Here is an 18,985-nt window from a genome sequence, read left to right on the forward strand (position 1 = left end):
TGCCCCTAGTGATTGGCAGCGATAATGGCCCCGCCTACATATCACAAGTCACACAAGCTGTTTCTCGGGCTCTGCAAATCACCTGGAAATTACATGCGGCCTATCACCCCCAGAGCTCTGGCCAAGTTGAACGCATCAACAGAACTATTAAAACCCTCCTCGGAAAAGCGGCAGAGGAAAGCCGCCTGCCATGGCCCAAACTGATTCCTTCTGTTCTATTTCGCATCCGCTGTACCCCAGGTAAACGCAATCGGTTGTCCCCATTTGAGCTCATGTATGGCCGACCCCCGCCGATAGTCAGCCCAGACCCTGAGTCTCTTGAACAGATAGGGAACGCTATCACAGACGCAGAGATAAAGCAGCTAGGAAAGACCATTATGAAATTACAGAACTGGGTCATTTCTAGAGCCCCGCTACCAATTACAACCCCTGTTCACCTCTACAAACCTGGGGATCAAGTGTGGCTAAAAGTATGGAAGAAAGAACCGCTGAAACCCCTTTGGACAGGGCCTTTCACTGTCTTACTTGCTTCTCCCACAGCTGTCAAATTGTCCCGCCACGAGTCTTGGATTCACTACAGCCGTGTGAAGCCCGCTGCTGAGTATATTTGTGAAAAAGGGCCTACTGACCTTCAACTGAAAATCACACGGCTGCCCCACACTCTGGAAGAGTAATCACGCACGTCTGATCCAGAGATCTGTCAAGATATTTAATATGAACTCTGTTGTGTATATACTGCTTGTGATTTGCGTCTTGCCAACATTGTCCATGTCCCCTACCCCTCCCACGCCTGGGTGTGCCCCTTGTGTGGCACTAGTGGACAATGGGGGCAAAACGGAAAATGTTATTAGATTTCAAACTAATTATGAGTGTAAGGGTCAACTAGTGACCCCTGTATGTATATATAACAAGGTTGAATATTCTATATGTAATAATGGAGACTCACAGATCTGTTTTGACCCCAAAGCAACTAATAGGGATACTTGGATAGAGGTCAGGTCAGTCTGGGATCAGGGCCCCCTGATTCAACAAACCCTGGTCACTAATCCCTATGTCCCGGCCTCAGTCCTCTTTGATGCTTGCCATGCCATGGACCAAAACCCCACCTTCCTTGGACGTTGTGGTGCCCTGGCATGGAGGAGGGAATATATGCACAATGATAAATACATGTGCCTGGCGGGACAGAAGCCGTCCCACTGTGAAGGGTCTTCCGAACACTACTACTGTAACTACTGGAGATGTGTATCCTGGGCTACTTGGGGTATGACCCGACTGCCTACCACCCGAGCCATATTATCCAAGGGGGTGACTACCTCTGACTGTGGCCTCCAGAACTGTAATCCACTTAACTTCACTATCCTACAGCCGTTTAAATGGAACCTCGATGATAGCCTCCGGAAAGCTCGCTATCTTGTGGGCCTACAGATATATGGTAAAGGCACGGACCCTGGTACTGTCTTACACATCAAACTCGTTGAGAGACACCGGATCCCTGAACAACACAGCATTGTGTTTCCTGACTTTTATGAACATATGAAACTAGACCAACAAGACTTTGTGCCCTCTGCCACCACCCGCAACCTTTTCATACAGTTCGCTGAAGCCATAGGAGCCACCTTAAATCTGACAAACTGTTATGTCTGCGGGGGCACAAATATGGGAGAGAAATGGCCATGGGAGGCTAAACAGGTTTCCATGCTCCGGCTGGCCAGCCTCCCGTCTTTCAACTACACCCCCAACTTACAGCGGGCACCCAGCTGGCCTCTGAAAAACTCCATTCTGGCAAAACACTGCATACAGCGTCTCGGACCATCCTTTACCACTCGTGTTGGACACTTGCAGTGCCAATCCTTATGGACTAAAAACAGCACCTCTCAGCCCGGTTGGACTTATTGGACCGGAGATCCTAAGTTAAAAATACCCAGACGATGGAATACTACTGGCAATGCTACCACATTAAATGTCTACCTCAACCTGCCTGCTTCTGCCCCTTGGGCTGCACCGGAAGGATACTACTGGATCTGTGGGAAAACGGCATACCCCACTCTACCCTCAAATTGGACTGGCACTTGTGTTCTGGGCACTATCAAACCAGCCTTCTTCCTCCTCCCGTTATCCGAAGGAGAACATCTGGCTGTCCCAGTATTCGATCAACGGGCCCGTCCTGAAAGAAGTTTGGAAATCGGTAAATGGGATGACACTTGGCCCCCGGAGCGCATCATTGCTGTCTACGGTCCTGCTACTTGGGCTGATGATGGTATGTTTGGGTACCGGACCCCAATCTACATGCTTAACCGCCTCATACGACTGCAGGCAGTTTTAGAAGTTATCACCAATGAAACAGCTAGGGCCCTGGGAGCCCTGGCCAAAGCGAACACTATGATGCGTACCGCCATCTATCAGAACCGACTGGCCTTAGACTATCTATTGGCCGCTGAAGGAGGGGTATGTGGCAAATTCAATCTTTCCAACTGCTGTCTACAACTAGATGATGAAGGATTTGTGGTTGAAGAGGTCATAGATAAAATTACCAGATTAGCTCACGTTCCTGTCCAGACTTGGAAGGGTTTTTCTGCTGATATGTTTGGACTTAACTCACTGACTGATTGGGCCTCCAAACCGGGACTCTTTAAAGCCCTCACCATAATTTTCCTGGTATTCTCTGTCATATTTTGTGTTCTTCCTTGCCTGTTACCATGTTTATTGAAAACCCTTAACCATACTATTAGGACTACGATTGACAAAAGTACCACCGCTCTAGTCCTGGCCCTTTCCTCCTATCACCCAGTCCCCACCTCTGATACAGATGGCCCTGACCTCCCGTAACCCAGTTAGTCAGCTAGCCTACAGAAGAAAAGTTGGGAATGAAGGATCCCTAGCTAGCTGACATGGCTGGGTCACGGTGTAGATGAAGAAAGCTTTATTTTAGATCAGTGGGTCATAATCAGTACAAAGAACAAGTTGTGACTCCATTTTACTGCTCTGAGAAATCACGTATGCATGCAGGCCTGTACTATGTATCTGTCTTAGTGCCTGGTACAGCCAGGAGGCAGAGGAATGTAGATGCTAGTTAGCCTAAGATGTGTAGATTATAGGATGGATTTATGGTTTTGTTTTTCTCTTTGCTCCTACCTTTTGGTCAGAACTGGTCAAACTGGTTCGGACTGGTTAGGACCCTATATAATCTTTGTGTTTGAAATTCTCAGGGTCTTCTGTTTATGCAGCCAGTTCTGCTCAGAAGTCCAGCATATGCTTGTTTAAATAAAAGCCTTTTTAAATCTCTTCGGTCTCTGGCTCAAGTCTCTGCACTACTAACGAAGGGCCTTATCCCAAAAGGTACCTTCAAATTTCATCCTAAAAATGGGGGTGACATATCTCAGCTTCTCACCTATCACAAACAGCAACTGATTTTTGCTTGAAATACAGTGATTCTCTGCGGGATTAACAGGGAAATTGAGTGGTTGATATTGAAGAGCTAGGCATTTTTATGTTTTGATTTTTTTCTTGGTCTTGTGGTGGGACCCCGTCGCTAATGGACTATGTTTTCATCTGGGTCTGTTACGTCATGATGGTGTTGTATTTATTTCTGTGCTTTGGTGAGTGATCATGTGCTCACGCAGCTGGGTCCCACGAAAATTCAGTCGCTGAACTTGGTAGTGTGTAGTCCGTACTCTCCACCTGGTAAGATAGTTGCATAATCCATTTATTAAGATTTGAATCTTGTTTAAATATCACTTTTTGAGATGTGTTTTATGACTTTTATTTGTGTGTGTGCTCACATCTCCAGCGTCTTCTTCCTCTTGAGAAAGAATTAATGGAAACACAATCTATGTTGGGGAAACTGAGTTGTGGATTTATCGTACATTCATGATTGACTTGGATTTTAAATGGTGGTTTTTTGTTTTTGATTTTTGCCAATTTGATTTCCACTGTGGATTAATTTGGGGAACTGACCACACACACATGTTTTTCTGCCAGCTGGTCGAGATCTTCATTATTTGATACAAAGTCCGTGCTCCCTGCCGAGAAAATCATGAGAACCTACAAGAACTGAGATAAGTGGTTTCTTTACTCATATATTTTAGATCAGTGGTTCCCTGGGGGATCCCCAGCCAGTCAGGTTTTCAAGATATCCCTAATGAATATGCATGAGAGAGATTTGCATATAATGGAAGTGACAGGTATGCAAATCTCTCTCATGCATATTCATTAGGGATATCTTGAAAACCTGACTGGCTGGGGGTCCCCCAGGACAGGTTTGGGAACCCCTGTTTTAAATCTTTTTGTAGACACATTACATCAGTTATATTTTGGACAATGGAGGCAGGCAGGGCATGTGCAATGAGGTTATAAGTTGAACTTTCTTCAGCCTCCCTGTGGCTATTTGATTTGTTCACGTCACTGAGCACATTCACATATTTTTATTTATTACTTTTCTATATAAATTCTCTAGTAAATTATATACTTTGTGTGAGAACTTTGCTTTATATTATATAGTCTCTCGTTTGACTTTTTACTAGTGTAACAGAAGGGCAAATTCTATAAAAAGCACCCAAAAGGTAGGCGCCGAATTAGGCACCATTCAGCACGATTCAAGTAAAATTGGGCGCTGTTTAGTGAATCACACTGAGCGGCACCTATTTTGGAGGTCCCCAATAAATAGGCCAGCTCTAGGCACAACTAAAAGTTAGGCGCTCATGCTAGCGCTTAAGCATGCTTAAGAGCAGTGATTCTGCAACATGGCGCCTAACACATAGCCACGCCCATGCCTAATGTGCATAGCGCCTATTTTTTTGAAGGCCGCCTAAATTTTTAGAGACGCCTTGTTACAGAATCGCTCTTTCTTGATAGGCACCTAAGTTTCGATTATTGCTGATTAAAAAGCTTAATTGAGCTTGTTAATCAATTTAGATAGGCGCCTATCTAGATGGGCGCTTCCGAAATAGGTGCCGGTTACAGAATTTGGGCCAAAGAGTCTTAGGGCTCCTTTTACGAAGCCGCATAATTTTTTTGGCCCTAAAATCTTGGTTTATATTCAAGTATATACGGTAATTCTCAGTAAAGATGCAAAAAGATTAATTAAACACTTAATTTTCAGCAGAAACACTAAGGCCTGGATTCTCTATAGAGTACAGGTATCGGTGGCTGCCGATTGTGCGTCAATCACGCAACAGTGCCCTATAGAGAATCACGTCTTCATGAAAACTAGGTGCCGGAAATGTAGGCCAGGGTTTTCCAGGCCTACATTTCCAGTGCTTATCTTTGTTGTGAATCGTACCTACGCAGGTGCTTTAGGCCGCTCAACACCACTTCTGGCATTAGCCACGCCCACAGTGGCATTAGGCGGCCTAAAGCATTTACATAGGAATGATTCCCACACATATTATTTTAAACGGTGTATGTTAATTAACTTCAGTGCCGGTAGAATTTCCCCCTAAGGCATTGCTGATATTTTAAAGATCTTAGAACTGTATTTCTTACCTGCTTCAGTGTACTTTAGTCCCACTTTTTCCTCTTCATCCTTTGGCTTTGGTGGTGGCCAAACAGCCTGTAATTTTCCAGGAGTCCGGTCCTCTGAATCCAAAATATTCTGTTCTTGCTAATAAGAAAAGCAAAAGAGACTTAGTCCAGAAAACTACTCTCCCAGCAATATGATAACTAGTCATCTTGGAAAGCCAATGCATTCCACAACTAACCCTAACCCTTGTGAATGTTTCTAAGTTCTCATCCACTAGGCATATCTAAAAGAAAGACTAAAATGGTTTGGACTCTTCAGCTTAGAAAAGAGACGGCTGAGGGGAGATATGATTGAAGTCTACAAATTCCTTTGTGGAATAGAGTGGATTGATTTTTCACTCCGTCAAAAATTATCAAGACTAGGGGACACTCGAAGTTACAGGGAAATACTTTTTAAAATCAGCTTGAAGGAATCCGACACCTCTTACCTGCTGGAGACAAAACCAAGTACAGGGATTTTTGTTTGATGTCAAAACAACATAAAAAATGTTTTGGACGGATAGATTCTGAGGTATGTAATAAAGCTTACACTAGCTTTTGCACTGTGAAAGCTTAGATCATTTCTGTTGAAATCCATTGTGATGAGTATTATTACATATCTAAAGACCAAATGAAAATCTACATTCTTTAAAAAAGAGAGTCATTAAATCTGCAAGATTTTTCCCTCGCTAGTAAGCAAACCGGGGATTGTTAGCAAAAGCAGGATGTATTTGCAATACATGCCAGTATTTCAAACTCATAAGTTTAACAAAATGTACCTGCCATGAATAAGGCAAAAACACAGATTATAAAGTCTTATGAGTATATCTGTTTAGGAAGAAATAACCAGATTCATCGGGCATATAAGGCACATTTATATGCCTTTTTAATCACCCAACAGAGGTAATCCCACTGTATGAATATAGTTTTCATATCTGTGGCATGTAATTTAAAATCTTGTATTGTAGAGCATTAAATAGATTTGCATATAATGGAGGTGACAGGAATGTAAATCTGTCTGCATATTTATTAAGGATATCCTGAAAACCCAACTGGCTTGTGGTCCCCACAACATGTTTTGATCCACTGGCCTAGAGCATTCCCTGAGTGGTAGGAACCCAGTACATTAACATAATATTTTTGTGGTTGGGACCAGGGCAAGGCTGGTGAATACCAGAAGGCCAAATAAATGATTTCAGATTTTTCAGCTAATCTACTCACTCAATAACTCAGCCAACTCCAAAGGATTGGCTCCGAATCAACTACAGTATTTACTTAGTTAAATCAATCAAAATTATCCAGTGTGGCAGAGGAAACGGCAACAACAAATATCGGTATATTCAAAGTCTTTCAGGCCCCAATGCACAAAAGCTCCAACACCATGGTACAAAATAACGTGGTGGGAGTGATTATTTTTACTAGCAATGCTCAACACAATAGCATGCAAATTATATGCATGCTACTCATGTGGAGAAAACAAAACAAAAAACTCTGTGGAGTGACAATGTTCCAAAATGGACTTTATTTGAAAGTGTCAAAGTTCCAAAGATACATTGAAATCATCCACATAAAATAAATTCATCCATATAAAAAATAAATTCATCCACGTAAAAATAGGTTATCCACATAAAAGCCTTACAGGACCTAGTCCGCTAGGGATACAGGATCCAACATGAGCCGCGTTTTGACAGAAAGTCTTCTTCAGGGGTCCTATAAATAATGAGGGGTACATTGAGAATGCATATAAGTTATGAATGGCAGTGGTGATGAAATACAAGACTGTGAATGATATCAAACATGCAAAGAGTATGAAAGAGTTTTTTTTGGGTTTCTCTGGATTTTCTTCTTTGTGGATATTTTGGGGTCAATTCCTTTTGTTTTTTGCTACTCATGTGGAACATCACCAGTAAAGTGAGGAGGAACTGTGCCTGAAGATTGCTCAGAAGAGCAATCGCTAGGCACAGCTCCTCCCCCCATCCCATCCCCTCCTATCAAAAAAAGATCAGGCAGTTGTTGCTTCTTAATGTTACTTTTGAAGACTGCAAGGGGTATTTTTTTTCTCTAGATTCTTAAAGATAAGGAGCAGAGAATGAAACAACTTGTTGGAATGGTAACTGTGGAATGCGGACGCTAAGATCCCTGAAGAAGATAGCGAAACGGGGTCCCTCATTGGAAAATGCTGGTTTTTCCATTCTTTAGCATTTCCAGATAAGTTTTTTTGTTTCCTTCTATTTAATTTTGTGAGTGGTTGGACTCTTGCCTTTTTTTGAAGTAACTCAATCCCTGTGCGGGCCTTCTTGAAGCAGTAGACCTATATTTAGGCATTTTTAGTGGTTTGTTTCCACAACCTGCATTAGGCACTTTACAGCGAACATGCTTGCATGAATGACTAATAAATGCACAAATTGATTTTCACGGTTTAAAAAACCCTACACAGATATGTGAGGAACCACATGATGTGATTAACGGTGGCAAAATGAGCAATTAGCTCCATTTGCCTTCTAAAAGTTGTGCTGGATTGCGCACATTAGCCACCGATATCTCTTCTTAAAAATATATATTTAGTAATTCAAAAGGTGTGGGTCTCTGTGCTTAGTCTTCAATGCATATTTTTGTGAGAGCGTTTTTTTTTTTTTTTTTAGTTTCTCTCCCATTAGTCCATTTGTTGACTGGATCCAATAATATGCTACAAAAAATAAAGGAGGACGATTCTGTTTGTACTTTCATCAGAGAATTGTTTTCCAATCGTTTAAAAGGCATTCACAACACTGTGAACATTCCAGAGACCAAAGCACTCTTTCCCATTGTGCTGACCATAATTTATGCACTGAAAGGTAGCTACTATGCAATCATTCTTGTATATTCCTTTCTGTGGCATAAATGGTTCATTTTAATTCAGCTTCGGAATACAGGTGGCAAGCAAAACTGACATGAAAACCATAAAGACCAACTTCACAACCACAAACAGGAGTCCTTGCAGAAAACTGCATCAGAGCCATATGTTAAGTGCAAGCTTCTAAGTATTTGCTCACCAACGCTAATTTTAAGCACACAAAAATTGTGCGCTAATCAGGGTGAGCATAAGATGCATGCTCACAAGGCTCTGCAGTATTACACAGAAGAAACAAGAGGGGGAATATACACAGAGGGAGGAGTTACACAAGGAAGAAGTTACAAATAGGAGACAGCACTGGAGGAACACAGCACAGAGGGCAAGGGTTCCACTGCAGTGAGAGAGGCTGTAGAGAGCTCCACAGAGGGAAGGATTACAAAAGGGGGGGGGGGGGAGGTGAAAGGAAAGGCACAGAGGGAAGGGTTAGGCACAGGGCATCCACTACTAAAGGAGAGTTACACACAGGTGAGCGAGGAGGAGGGACAGACACTCAGTAAGAAGGAAGAGAAACAGAGAGGGAACAAAAAGCCAATCATGGGGAGCCCTCTGCTCCCCCCCCCCCCCCGACTTTCTGCATTGGACCTTCGTGACAGCCCCTTGCTTGTGAATCTGGATTCTGGAAGCCAGAAGCCAAGGTAAAGTGCTCTGGTGTCCTGCAGGAGGGCTGTGATCCCCAGATCAGCTCGTCTCCTCCCCTGTAGAGATCCATCTGTCTGTCCCTGTTTGCATCCCAGTCTGAACTTCACTATACCCCTCTCTCTGTCCCTCCTTTCTCAGAGCAAGAACAGATTATTAGTCTCCGCTTGCATTCTGATCCTCAGATAACCCGTCTGTCCATCTCTCGGTCTCTAGCTCCTGCTTTTTGTCTGTTCACCCTCTCCCACTTGGGGGGGGGGGTGGAGGATAGAGGAGACATACTATCCTGAGTTGCCTCAGGGGGCGGGGCTAGAGGTAACGCTCACCAATCGCCAGTCACTACATGCACATGCCTGATAATTGGTGAGTGCAAACTCGTTCCCGCCCCCTGATCAGCTTGATGGCATGGGAGACCCAAGAACTCAGGGCATACCCTTGAAGAAGGGTAGGCTGGCATTACCGCAGGAACTCCACAAACTAGTGTCCATCCCCACGAGATCCCAGCAGTCTTTGAGGGGACCCTCACAGGAGTCCTGTGGATCCAGGGGGATTCCCATCAATGGTACCCATGAGGTTCCCGCAATCCCCATTCCAGTGCATACCTCTAATGCAGATACCAACAGTGAATACCAAACGCCATCCACACAAAATCTGGGCCTGCTACAAGACACTGAATATCTAAGCCCGACACTGAATATCCAAGTCAAGTTAAGCCCATGTCTGTCAGGAGCTTTAATACCTCTGACCACGCTGAATATTGCTGAGATAAAGGTTTTCCCCTTTACATGTGGAAAAAGCCTACAAGGCTGCATGTATAACTGAGTACTTGGGTTGTGCATGCTTATACATTTGCTAGACACTGGCATTCCTGGAGGTGACATTTGGGTGGAGCACAGGAGTTGCAGTGTACATGTATATTTTATCAAGACACATACACACCCTGTTACAGAACTAGATCTTTTATATTTATAGGAAAAACAGTTAGCAAATAGTATCCCTTAGTATTGCTCACAGACTTTAAGAGCTGCTGCTGTACAAAAGTAACTTGTGCGCAAGGTTTCAATATTAAATGCACTGGATGCTATAACAACAATTTAGAAAATGATCTGGGCAATATTCAGCTTCAGCAGTTGTAAAGCCGATGAAAGCAATGGGCTGAATTAGACCTAAATATTCAATTCCAGGCCTCATCCGGGCACCGGCATTGAATATCCAAGTCCATCTGCGGACCAATATTCAGAGGTGGTACCTGCATCCCTAATCAGCAAAGACAAGACTGCTTTTTTGTGCAGTCCTATCCACCCAGTTAGGTGTCTGGGCAATGAAGTCAACTTTTCAAAACGACTGGGGGTGCTGAACTCAATAGAAATTACCCCTCCCTTAACTATATGGTCAAGGAGTTTGTTTAATACTGGGAGGAAGACTGCAAGAACTGGATAAATCTAATAGATGGCACTGTCATCTTGAATTGGGGACACTGGATCATCTTTTATTTTATTGTCCATTGATACTTAATTTATTGAAATCAATTTGGGGAAAAATTAGTTTTAGGTGTCTCTATTCCGTGGTCATATGATGTGATTTTATTTCGTTGAATCCTATAAGTTTAATTGATAAAAATAAAGATAGACTTCTTCTTATAATGACTGGGGTGGCCATACAACTAATTACTAGAAATTGGAAAAATTGGGATCGTCTAAATTTTACTTTTTGGTGGGAAACATTTTGTTTATATTACTGTTATGAAAGAATGTTAGCGGAGCAATCTGGGAAAATTAAGAATTTTAAAGAAATTTGGAGTCCATTGTAGTCATTTGTTAAACCTCTTTTTTTTTTTTTTTTTTAAATTCTTTATTCATTTTCAAATTTACAATAAGTGTAACAATATATCCAAACAAATTAACAATAAATATAACACTTAATAATCATCAATGGTACAAATAATACGCTCTTATCTCCCACCCTTCCCATCTTTTCTTATCAGATAATCAATACCTTATATTTGTTAAACATCTTAATGATTCGTAATTCACTGACCAGATTCAATCTCAATTTCACTGGTTTCCACATACATCCAAGAGGGGGGAGGGTAAATTGTTTCAGTAATTTGCAAATATGTAAATGCTGCTTATTGAATTTTTGAATGTATAATTGTTGTACTTTTTATATGCTTAATAAAATCAATAAAGATTTATTAAAATATATATATATATTGGGAGTGCTCAAGCTAGCTGCTATGTATATGAGCACAGGCACTGACGCTGAACAATGCTGGTGCCTGCACACTTTCCAGCTCTACCCAATCATTAACTGGATAGTACAATGGTGGTTAGATGAGATATTCAGATAGGAAAAGCAAAAAATGGAAGACCCAATTTTTCACCAGAAAAGGAGCAATCCAAACACAAAAGAACTGTGGAAACCGCAATGTTCTTGACTTTCCTATTATTTCTAACAAAAATCGTCAAACAATCTCATTAAAATATCCACATTGATTACAGTAATGTTCAACGGACCCGACACGGGCCGTGTTTCGGCAAACAAGCCTTCCTCAAGGGTCCAAGAGGGATTTGTTGGTGAAATATGCAAATGTGGAACAAATGGTTCAAATCTTGAAGAAACTAATCGATGCGAAGTCTGAAGCCAAAGGAGCGGCAATAATACACAGTTGAACTGCTGTGTGCAGTCAAAACCATTGCAGATGAGATATTCAGCAGCATTGTCCGCTTCAGTGCTGAATATCCCCTCCCGGTCTACTAAATGGGATGAAGGTGAAAGGGGATAGATTCATAAGTAACCTCAGAAAATACTTTTTCATGGAAATGCTTGGAAGAGTCTCCCGGTGGAGAGGTGGGGGAGGCAAAAAGTGTATCTGAATTCAAGAAAGTTTGAGACAGGTACGCTGGATTTCTAAGGGAGAGGAGGGGATAGTAGATGTTATGTCAGGTTTTTGTATTCTATTTATATCTTAGCAGTTCAAGGATGGATTACATAAAACAAGAGCCAGATCATTACATCCGGGAAATATAATCTAAAATTCAGCAGATCACATTAGGATTTATCCATACATATATAATCATATATACGACAATACAATAAATTAATCAGGTTAATTTTTCTTCTAATACTAAAATCAAATGGAAAATTAAATCCCGACATAATGGCATGGTTCAGTAAACTACATAGGTCATATAGGGCTAGATTCACTAAGGGCATTGATTGTGTCCCGACCAATTTGCGATCACTTTGCGACCCCGACCCAATTCACTAACCCTCCTCCCGCACCCGATCTGATCTGTGCATGCAAATGAGGGGGAATGGCTTGCAAATGTAGGCAGGCAGCGATTCACAAAAAAAAAAAAAAAGAGGAACACAGACTGGGCTGGCTGATCCTAAAACAAACGCCTGCTGAGGACCAGTTGCACATGTCCCTGCCGACTCTCCTGCTCCATGCCGCCCTGAAATCCCAGCCAACTTCCACCAGCCTTGCTCTCTGCCCTGCTCCATTTAGCTCTCTGCTCCCTCCCTGCTCTCTGCCGCGAGCCTGCTCTGCCGACAGCTCTGCACCCTGCTCTAAAAGCTCTCTGCTCCCTCCCTGCTCTCTGCCACGAGCCTGCTCTGCCGATAGCTCTGCACCCTGCTCCCTCACTGCTCTCTGCTGCGATTCTCCTGCTCTGCTGAGAAAAGTTCTCTGCTCCTGCTTCCCACCCTACCCTGCAGTGTGGGCCTGTGGTTTTAACCCACATTAAACCCGTGGGTTAAAACTACAGGTTCGCACTGCAGGGAAGAGCGGCAAAGAGCAGGAGAGTCGGGCAAGTAAAAAAAAAAAAAGTAAAAAAAAAACAGACAGCAAACGCATGTACAGACCATCTACAGGCGCAGATGGTCTGCGCATGAGTCGGGATCGCTCTCCAGTGATCCGTGTCGTTGGTGAGGGGCGTGCCTCCGATCGCCCCCATTTGCATGAAGATGGCTGGTGAATCGGTTGGCCTGCCTCGGATCGCCCACGGATCGGGTAAGATTCGTGGGCTTAGTAAATCTAGGGCATAGTCTTTATCTGCCTTCAGTGTTTCTATTTGCTCAAGAGAGGAAGAAGTGAAGGCTTTAGGAATTCTTTGCAAAGCTACTTTTTTTGTCCTGCCTGTTTTATGAATTAGGGTGCATAAGAATTGCCTTGTTTGGCAGGGAGGTATCAATGGATCAAAATGACACGTCAGTACTATTGTCCTCCCAAGGGACTATTCCTAACCACCTTCTCCCCAAAAGAACCACCCACCAAGGTTGAATGAATTATCCCTTACCCACCTGCCAGAGTCTTCTTCAGAGTTGCCCCCACACTCTATAATGTTGTCTATTAAGATTTTGTAATGTATATAATGAGTAATGTTATTTGAGTATTTTTATTGTTGTAAATATTTATGTCCGGGTTACACTTACTGTATACTATATTGGATGAACTTTTTCAAAAAGGCAGTAAATACATTTTAATAAATAAAGGGAAAAATTATGAAAAATGGCAAATAGAGGAGTTTAACATACCAATCTGGTCTCCGACAACCCCGAATCACTATCATCTGGCTTGGACTTTGACCTCTCAAAGATGGCTTTCAGAGATTCCCTCTCATTCCGGCGTTTGCGTTTCAGTGTATCTAGATCAACAGAGTTGATGACCGGTGCTTTCCTTGAAGGTCTTGTGAATAATGACTTGAAAGCATCTAGTGCAGTCTCGGCAGGAGATGGCTTGTTGCCTTCAAGTGAAGAGGCCATCTCGGTCTCATCTGCTGGTTCGCTGCCCTGGTCTGTGCTCTCGTCTTCTAGGACCTCAGGTTCGTCAGGGGCGGTCGCCTTTTCTTCATTTTTTGGGAGGTCAAAGCTTAAGAGCTGGGAGAGCTGCTCCAGAAAACTGGAGCCGGGTTTTGAGTCGGCGGCCTTCTTTTTCAACGGACTTTCAGGGTTTGCGTTTAATTTTTGAACAGGCTGAGTTAGATTCAGTAGGGCATGATTGCTGTCTCTCTCTGTGATGGTATCTTTATTTGATATGGGCCCCTTTTTGTGCACTTTTAGTCCACTGAAGAAGGCTGGAAGCTGGAAAGACTTCTCTGAAGGTGAAGTTAAGGGGCCTCCTTCACAGTGCTCACTATGGTCAGTAAGACATCCTTGTACTCCCTCTGAATCCCATGTGGCTGTAGGAGATTGTGGAGTAGTTGAGGTCACTTCCGTTTCAGCTTTGTTGGTAATATTAGTCCACGTCTTAGAGATATCCCGCACTTCCAATTCTGCCTCCTTTTTAGGATCATCATTTAGAGATGAAAACAACACTGCTTCAAAGTTAGATGCTGAGACATCATCTAAATTTCTGCCAACAGAATACACTGGACTCTCACTGTCCGAGTCCGTGTCACTTATTGTGTGAACTAAAGTACTTTGAACAAGGGAAGCCTCCTGTTCTTCTAGCTCTCCAGTGCTAGATGTCCGAGAGACTTCTGTATCTCTGCCAGCACTAGTCTGCCAGCCCTGCACTTGCTCTGTGCAGTTTGCACGCACGGCTCCCACCTTCTCCAGGCCTGCATCTTTCAGTGTTTCTATTTCTAAATTCTCCAGATCTGCTGAAACATAATTTCCATTATGAACGTGTACATTTTCAAACCTGTCAGTTTGTAAATCCAAAGGGTTTGCGTTTGAGGGGTCTGATTTATGTTCTTTGTCTTCCTCATGTGGTATTTCTGGCCTTAAAAGTGATTCCCCAGGGTGATTCCCAGCATCCTCCTGGCTCTTACCAGAATCGTGGTGCTCAATATCAAGGGCTCTGACAGCCGTTAGTAAAGTCTCGTCTTTCTTTGGTGCTTCCAGTTTGTCATTCAGTCCAAAAACCATCTTCATGGAAAATTTAGTGACGAGAGATGATATGACCTCTGGGCTCAAGGGTCTCAGACTCCCCTCATCAGAAGGCTCGTTATTTGTTTCCATGGATGTTTCTGGGGTACTGTTACTAGACTTAGAACAATCTTTGCTTAAATTGTTTTAATTAGCTGGTCTCTTTCTTCTCTATACAGGGATTTGGAGAAACTCTCTCCCTCCATTTGCTCAGTGTAGCCAGCTAAACTTTAAAAACTATGGGTGTCATATTTCATAGTTCCTCAAAGACTCTGTATATTCAAGACTAGTAAAGTTTTCCCAGCAGCTGCAACACTAACACAAAAAAGCCTTTTAAAAGGCAAACAAGCCAGACACAGACTAATATGTAGTACTCTGTAATCTTAGCCGTGACTAACTTTGGCAAGGTCTTCCCAGACTTTGGTCATCCTGCTGGGTTCTGTCTCTTCCTCTGAGATGGTCAGAGAAGTAACAAACAAAATATTCCACTTACTTTACTTCAGTCCCGAAACTGTAACTATGAATCAGCAGAAAAGTCCACGGAGAAAGCTCCATGTTGTCTGGAATCAACTTTTTCAGATCCCAATGCACAGGGCCAACAGTAAGACAAGGGGAAAAAGTTGGTGTTGAGCAGTGGCACAGAGGTACATGGAACTGTCCGGCACTGCTGACGGCCTGGAACTCCAGAGCTCTGGGAGCACAATACACTGTAGCACTGCCCTGTACTGTAATTCCGCTCTGCTGCAGGTTTCTCCTGGAATGCAAATGTCAGGTCGCATTGCCAAGAATGAAAAACCAAGCAGCACGGTTTCAAATTACTAATCCAAATCAGACTCAGCTGCTCTTCCTGAATTCTGAACACAGGTATTTACAGAGAAGGGAGTATTCATCACCACACCCTATTGCAACTGAGCAGCAAATGGGTGGTAGGGTAAACACACTAAGGTTACAAACTTAACGATTAATGTTAATGCCCAATGTAAATACCTCACTCTGATTACATACAAGGCAGTGAAAACAGGAAAAAGAGAAACTAAAGTGCAAAGCGCTACAGAAGCTAGTATAGAAAAAAACAGTATACTGTAGAGGTAATTTTATAAAGCATTCTCCAAACATAAACACAGATTTTACATTTGGGAAAAGGTAAAACTATGCCTGAATATGCATGTACAATTATGCATACCAACAAAATGGTGCACATTCATATGCATACCGACTATAGGTGTTTCCAGGGGTATAGGGCTAGATTCACTAACTTGACTGATCTGTGTCCGATTCGGGCAGGTCCGATGGATTCTGCAATCAGTAATATTCTAATGGAGGTGATTGGAGGAACGCCCCCATCTGCCGACACGGATTGCTAGTGTGTGATCCTGACGCATACGCGGACCATCTGCTTTCCCTGTAGATGGTCTGCTCATGCGTTTGGTGTTCGTTTTAGCTTTGTTTGGTTTTTTGCAAGCCCATGGTTTTAACCCCCTTTAAGCCTATGGGATAAAACCACGGGCTCGCACTACAGGGAAGGGCAGGAGATTGGGGCAGAGAAGCAGGGCGGCAGGCAGGAGAATCGGGGGCAGAGAGAGGGATGGCAGGCAGGAGAATCGGGGCAGAGAACAGAGCAGCAAGAGCAGGAGAATCGGGACAGAGAGCAGGGTTTTAGCACAAGTGACTGGTCCTCACCAGTCACTTGTTTTTTTGATCGGCCAGCTAGTCAGAAAGTGTAGTGAATCATGTCCTTCCTGCTTTGCATGCCGATTCCCCTCATTTGCATGCGCAGATCGGAGGATGATCGGGACACAGGTTAGTGAATCGGGTCGGAGGGAAATCGGGTCGCAAAAGGGCTCGCAAACCGATCAGTACATGATCGGTTTGCTTAGTGAATCTAGTCCATCGTTTGGGTGGATCAGGGGCAGAGTTGCAACATATGAACACAGTATACAAATCATGTTAAAATATGCAAGCAAATGCTGTGAGCATCATACTTTTTTTTCCTCTCTGTTCAAGCCATTCATAGCACTTTTCTCCAACCAGTTCCTCTCTTCCCTCAGCCCATCTACATAACACTAATTTCCCCTAATTTCTTCTCTCCCCCCCCCCCCCCCATTGCTTCTCCTCAGTGGCATATGGTCAGGGCCTTCAAGGCTCTTACTATGGACTGCTGGCTGCTCACTCCCGGCTCCTCTGTGCCTGCCTACACTGTGCAGTCAGGGGTTCTCTACAGACATAGAATCCCCTGACTGCCGAAGACTGACCAATACAAGGCTAGCAGAGCATTCAGGCTTCTCCTCCTTAGCGTCCTGCTGTACTGGAGCGCATTGTGCAGTCGGGGATTCAGTGTTCCTCCAGGAGTGTTTGTGCTGCAGCCTGCCACTAATTTCAAGGCTGTGCACCAGGCACAGCCTAGGTAAGACTTTTCTTTGAAAATTTGTTGTAGAAGGGAATGAGGGGGTGCCATTGCTGATCTCTCTCTACCGTCCCCCATTACTGATGGTCTATTATGATAGTGGTGGTATTGGCAGCAGTACTGGAGAGAGGCATTCTAGCCTACATGGTGCACAAGTGGAGCTCCTTCTCCTCCATCTACTAGTCCAAGTAAAGCTGCCAGCTGCTCCACACCCAGCTCTGTGTACCTCTGCCCGCCCGTTTTTTTAATACCCGGTCACATAGCTGGGAGTGGGTAAAACAAGGATCCTGTGGACCTCACGGATCTCTACCCCATGGCCTTAAAAATTGGTCTCTCTCTGTTTTGACAGCTTGCATGGTCCACGAGATCCTTGTTTTATCCACTGCCCAAGACTTATAAAGCTTCTCTTTGCATTAAGGTAATGGAAGCCCCAAACCTACATTACCTCTGGTATTCGAGCCAGGAACTTGCAGATTTGCACATCTTGAAAACCCACGGGCATCAGACTGGGAGGAGAGACAGGAGAAAAGTTTGGATGGCGGTAATAACAGTGCAGCTCATATAAATGAGAATGTTTCAAAGAAGATTGTTACAGTCTTTGCTGTTGGGTGTTCTGGAATACTCAGGAGTTCTGAGGCTCCAAAGCAAGTCTTAGGTAGTTTATTCTTGGTGGGAAGTATGATTGAGTCCCATGGAGCTGGTTACTTCTTGTTTCTTCTGTCCCAGAAGTGGTTCATGGAACTTGTATAGAAGATTGGTGGTCTTGGTCTTCCTGCTGGAAATATACAACTATGCAACTATGAGTGCAGCAGGTTCCTTATTCCAACTGATCCCCTCACTGCACAGAACCTAAGCTGTGTGACAGGGACACTGCGCTGCACTCCCCTGACATTGATCTGCAGCCTTGCAGTCCTATCCCTGTGTCTATTCCCAAGCTTAAGAGCAGTACAGCCTAGAAATGTTAAGCAGACTTGTGCTGCACCTTTTAAGCCTGTCCCTTTACGAGACAGGAAATTACCTTGGCTTCAAGCCAGGAGGCCTCTGGTGTGCTCATTGAGAGTAATGGGGGGGGGGGGGGGGGAGGGAGGGGCCTGAAACATATGAGCCCTTATCCTACAGCAAAGCTGAGCCAGAAGGGAAAAGCCGGGGAGGAGCAAGTCAGAAGAGTCAAGGAGGAAGAGATATGGGAGCTGATGGACACTGGTAACAGTTGTGATGGAGATTTTCCTGCTGGGGAGTTGCCTATGCTGGAGACAAGCCAGATGGACTGGGAAGAGGCTCCTGTAACACAGCTATTGCCCGAGGCCATGGACTGCAGCACAGCTCTTAAAGCAGGTCAGAGTTTTAAAGCTAAACTGGGGAAAGTTTGCTGACTGTGTTTTTTCTCTGTGCTGAAACCTAAGCCCTGGACACATGAGTGCTGCCGTTTGAAACAGACTCAGCTGAACTGTGTAAAGCAAAGTCAGAATCTTCTTGTATTTGGGGACATTAAGAGAAGCTTGCCTTTTTGAATGGTTTTTTTTCCCTCTCTAATGTTTGAGACTGTGTTTAAGAAAGAGAGGCCTAGAAGTGTTAAGGAGGCTATGTTGCCATTTTTACTTTGCCTGAAGAAGAAAAGGGAAAGGGCTATAGTGTGCAAAATACACCCTGCATAATTATTGGGCAGGCAGGTTTTTTTGAAA

General features: G+C 43.7%; 1 protein-coding gene across 3 annotated transcripts in view; it reads right to left on the reverse strand.

The window, feature by feature from the left end:
• The window catches only part of FMN1 (formin 1), a 119,532-nt gene extending 103,788 nt beyond the window's left edge, over positions 1 to 15,744 (reverse strand). The window contains exons 1-2 of one of the 3 annotated variants that reach the window (XR_004540101.1): positions 13,565 to 15,743; positions 5,482 to 5,599 (exon numbers count right to left, since the gene is read on the reverse strand). Coding sequence is in view for 2 of the 3 variants with exons in the window: in XM_033951595.1 (XP_033807486.1) it covers positions 5,482 to 5,599; positions 13,565 to 14,992 (1,546 nt within the window). In the remaining variant the exon portion in view is untranslated. Of the gene's footprint in view, positions 1 to 5,481; positions 5,600 to 13,564 lie in introns of all 3 variants that reach the window. The other 2 variants (XM_033951595.1, XM_033951596.1) reach the window with 2 other exon arrangements.
• Positions 15,745 to 18,985: the final 3,241 nt, after the last annotated feature.

This window comes from Geotrypetes seraphini, chromosome 7, assembly GCF_902459505.1.
Source record: "Geotrypetes seraphini chromosome 7, aGeoSer1.1, whole genome shotgun sequence".
Taxonomy (NCBI): Eukaryota; Metazoa; Chordata; class Amphibia; order Gymnophiona; family Dermophiidae; genus Geotrypetes; species Geotrypetes seraphini.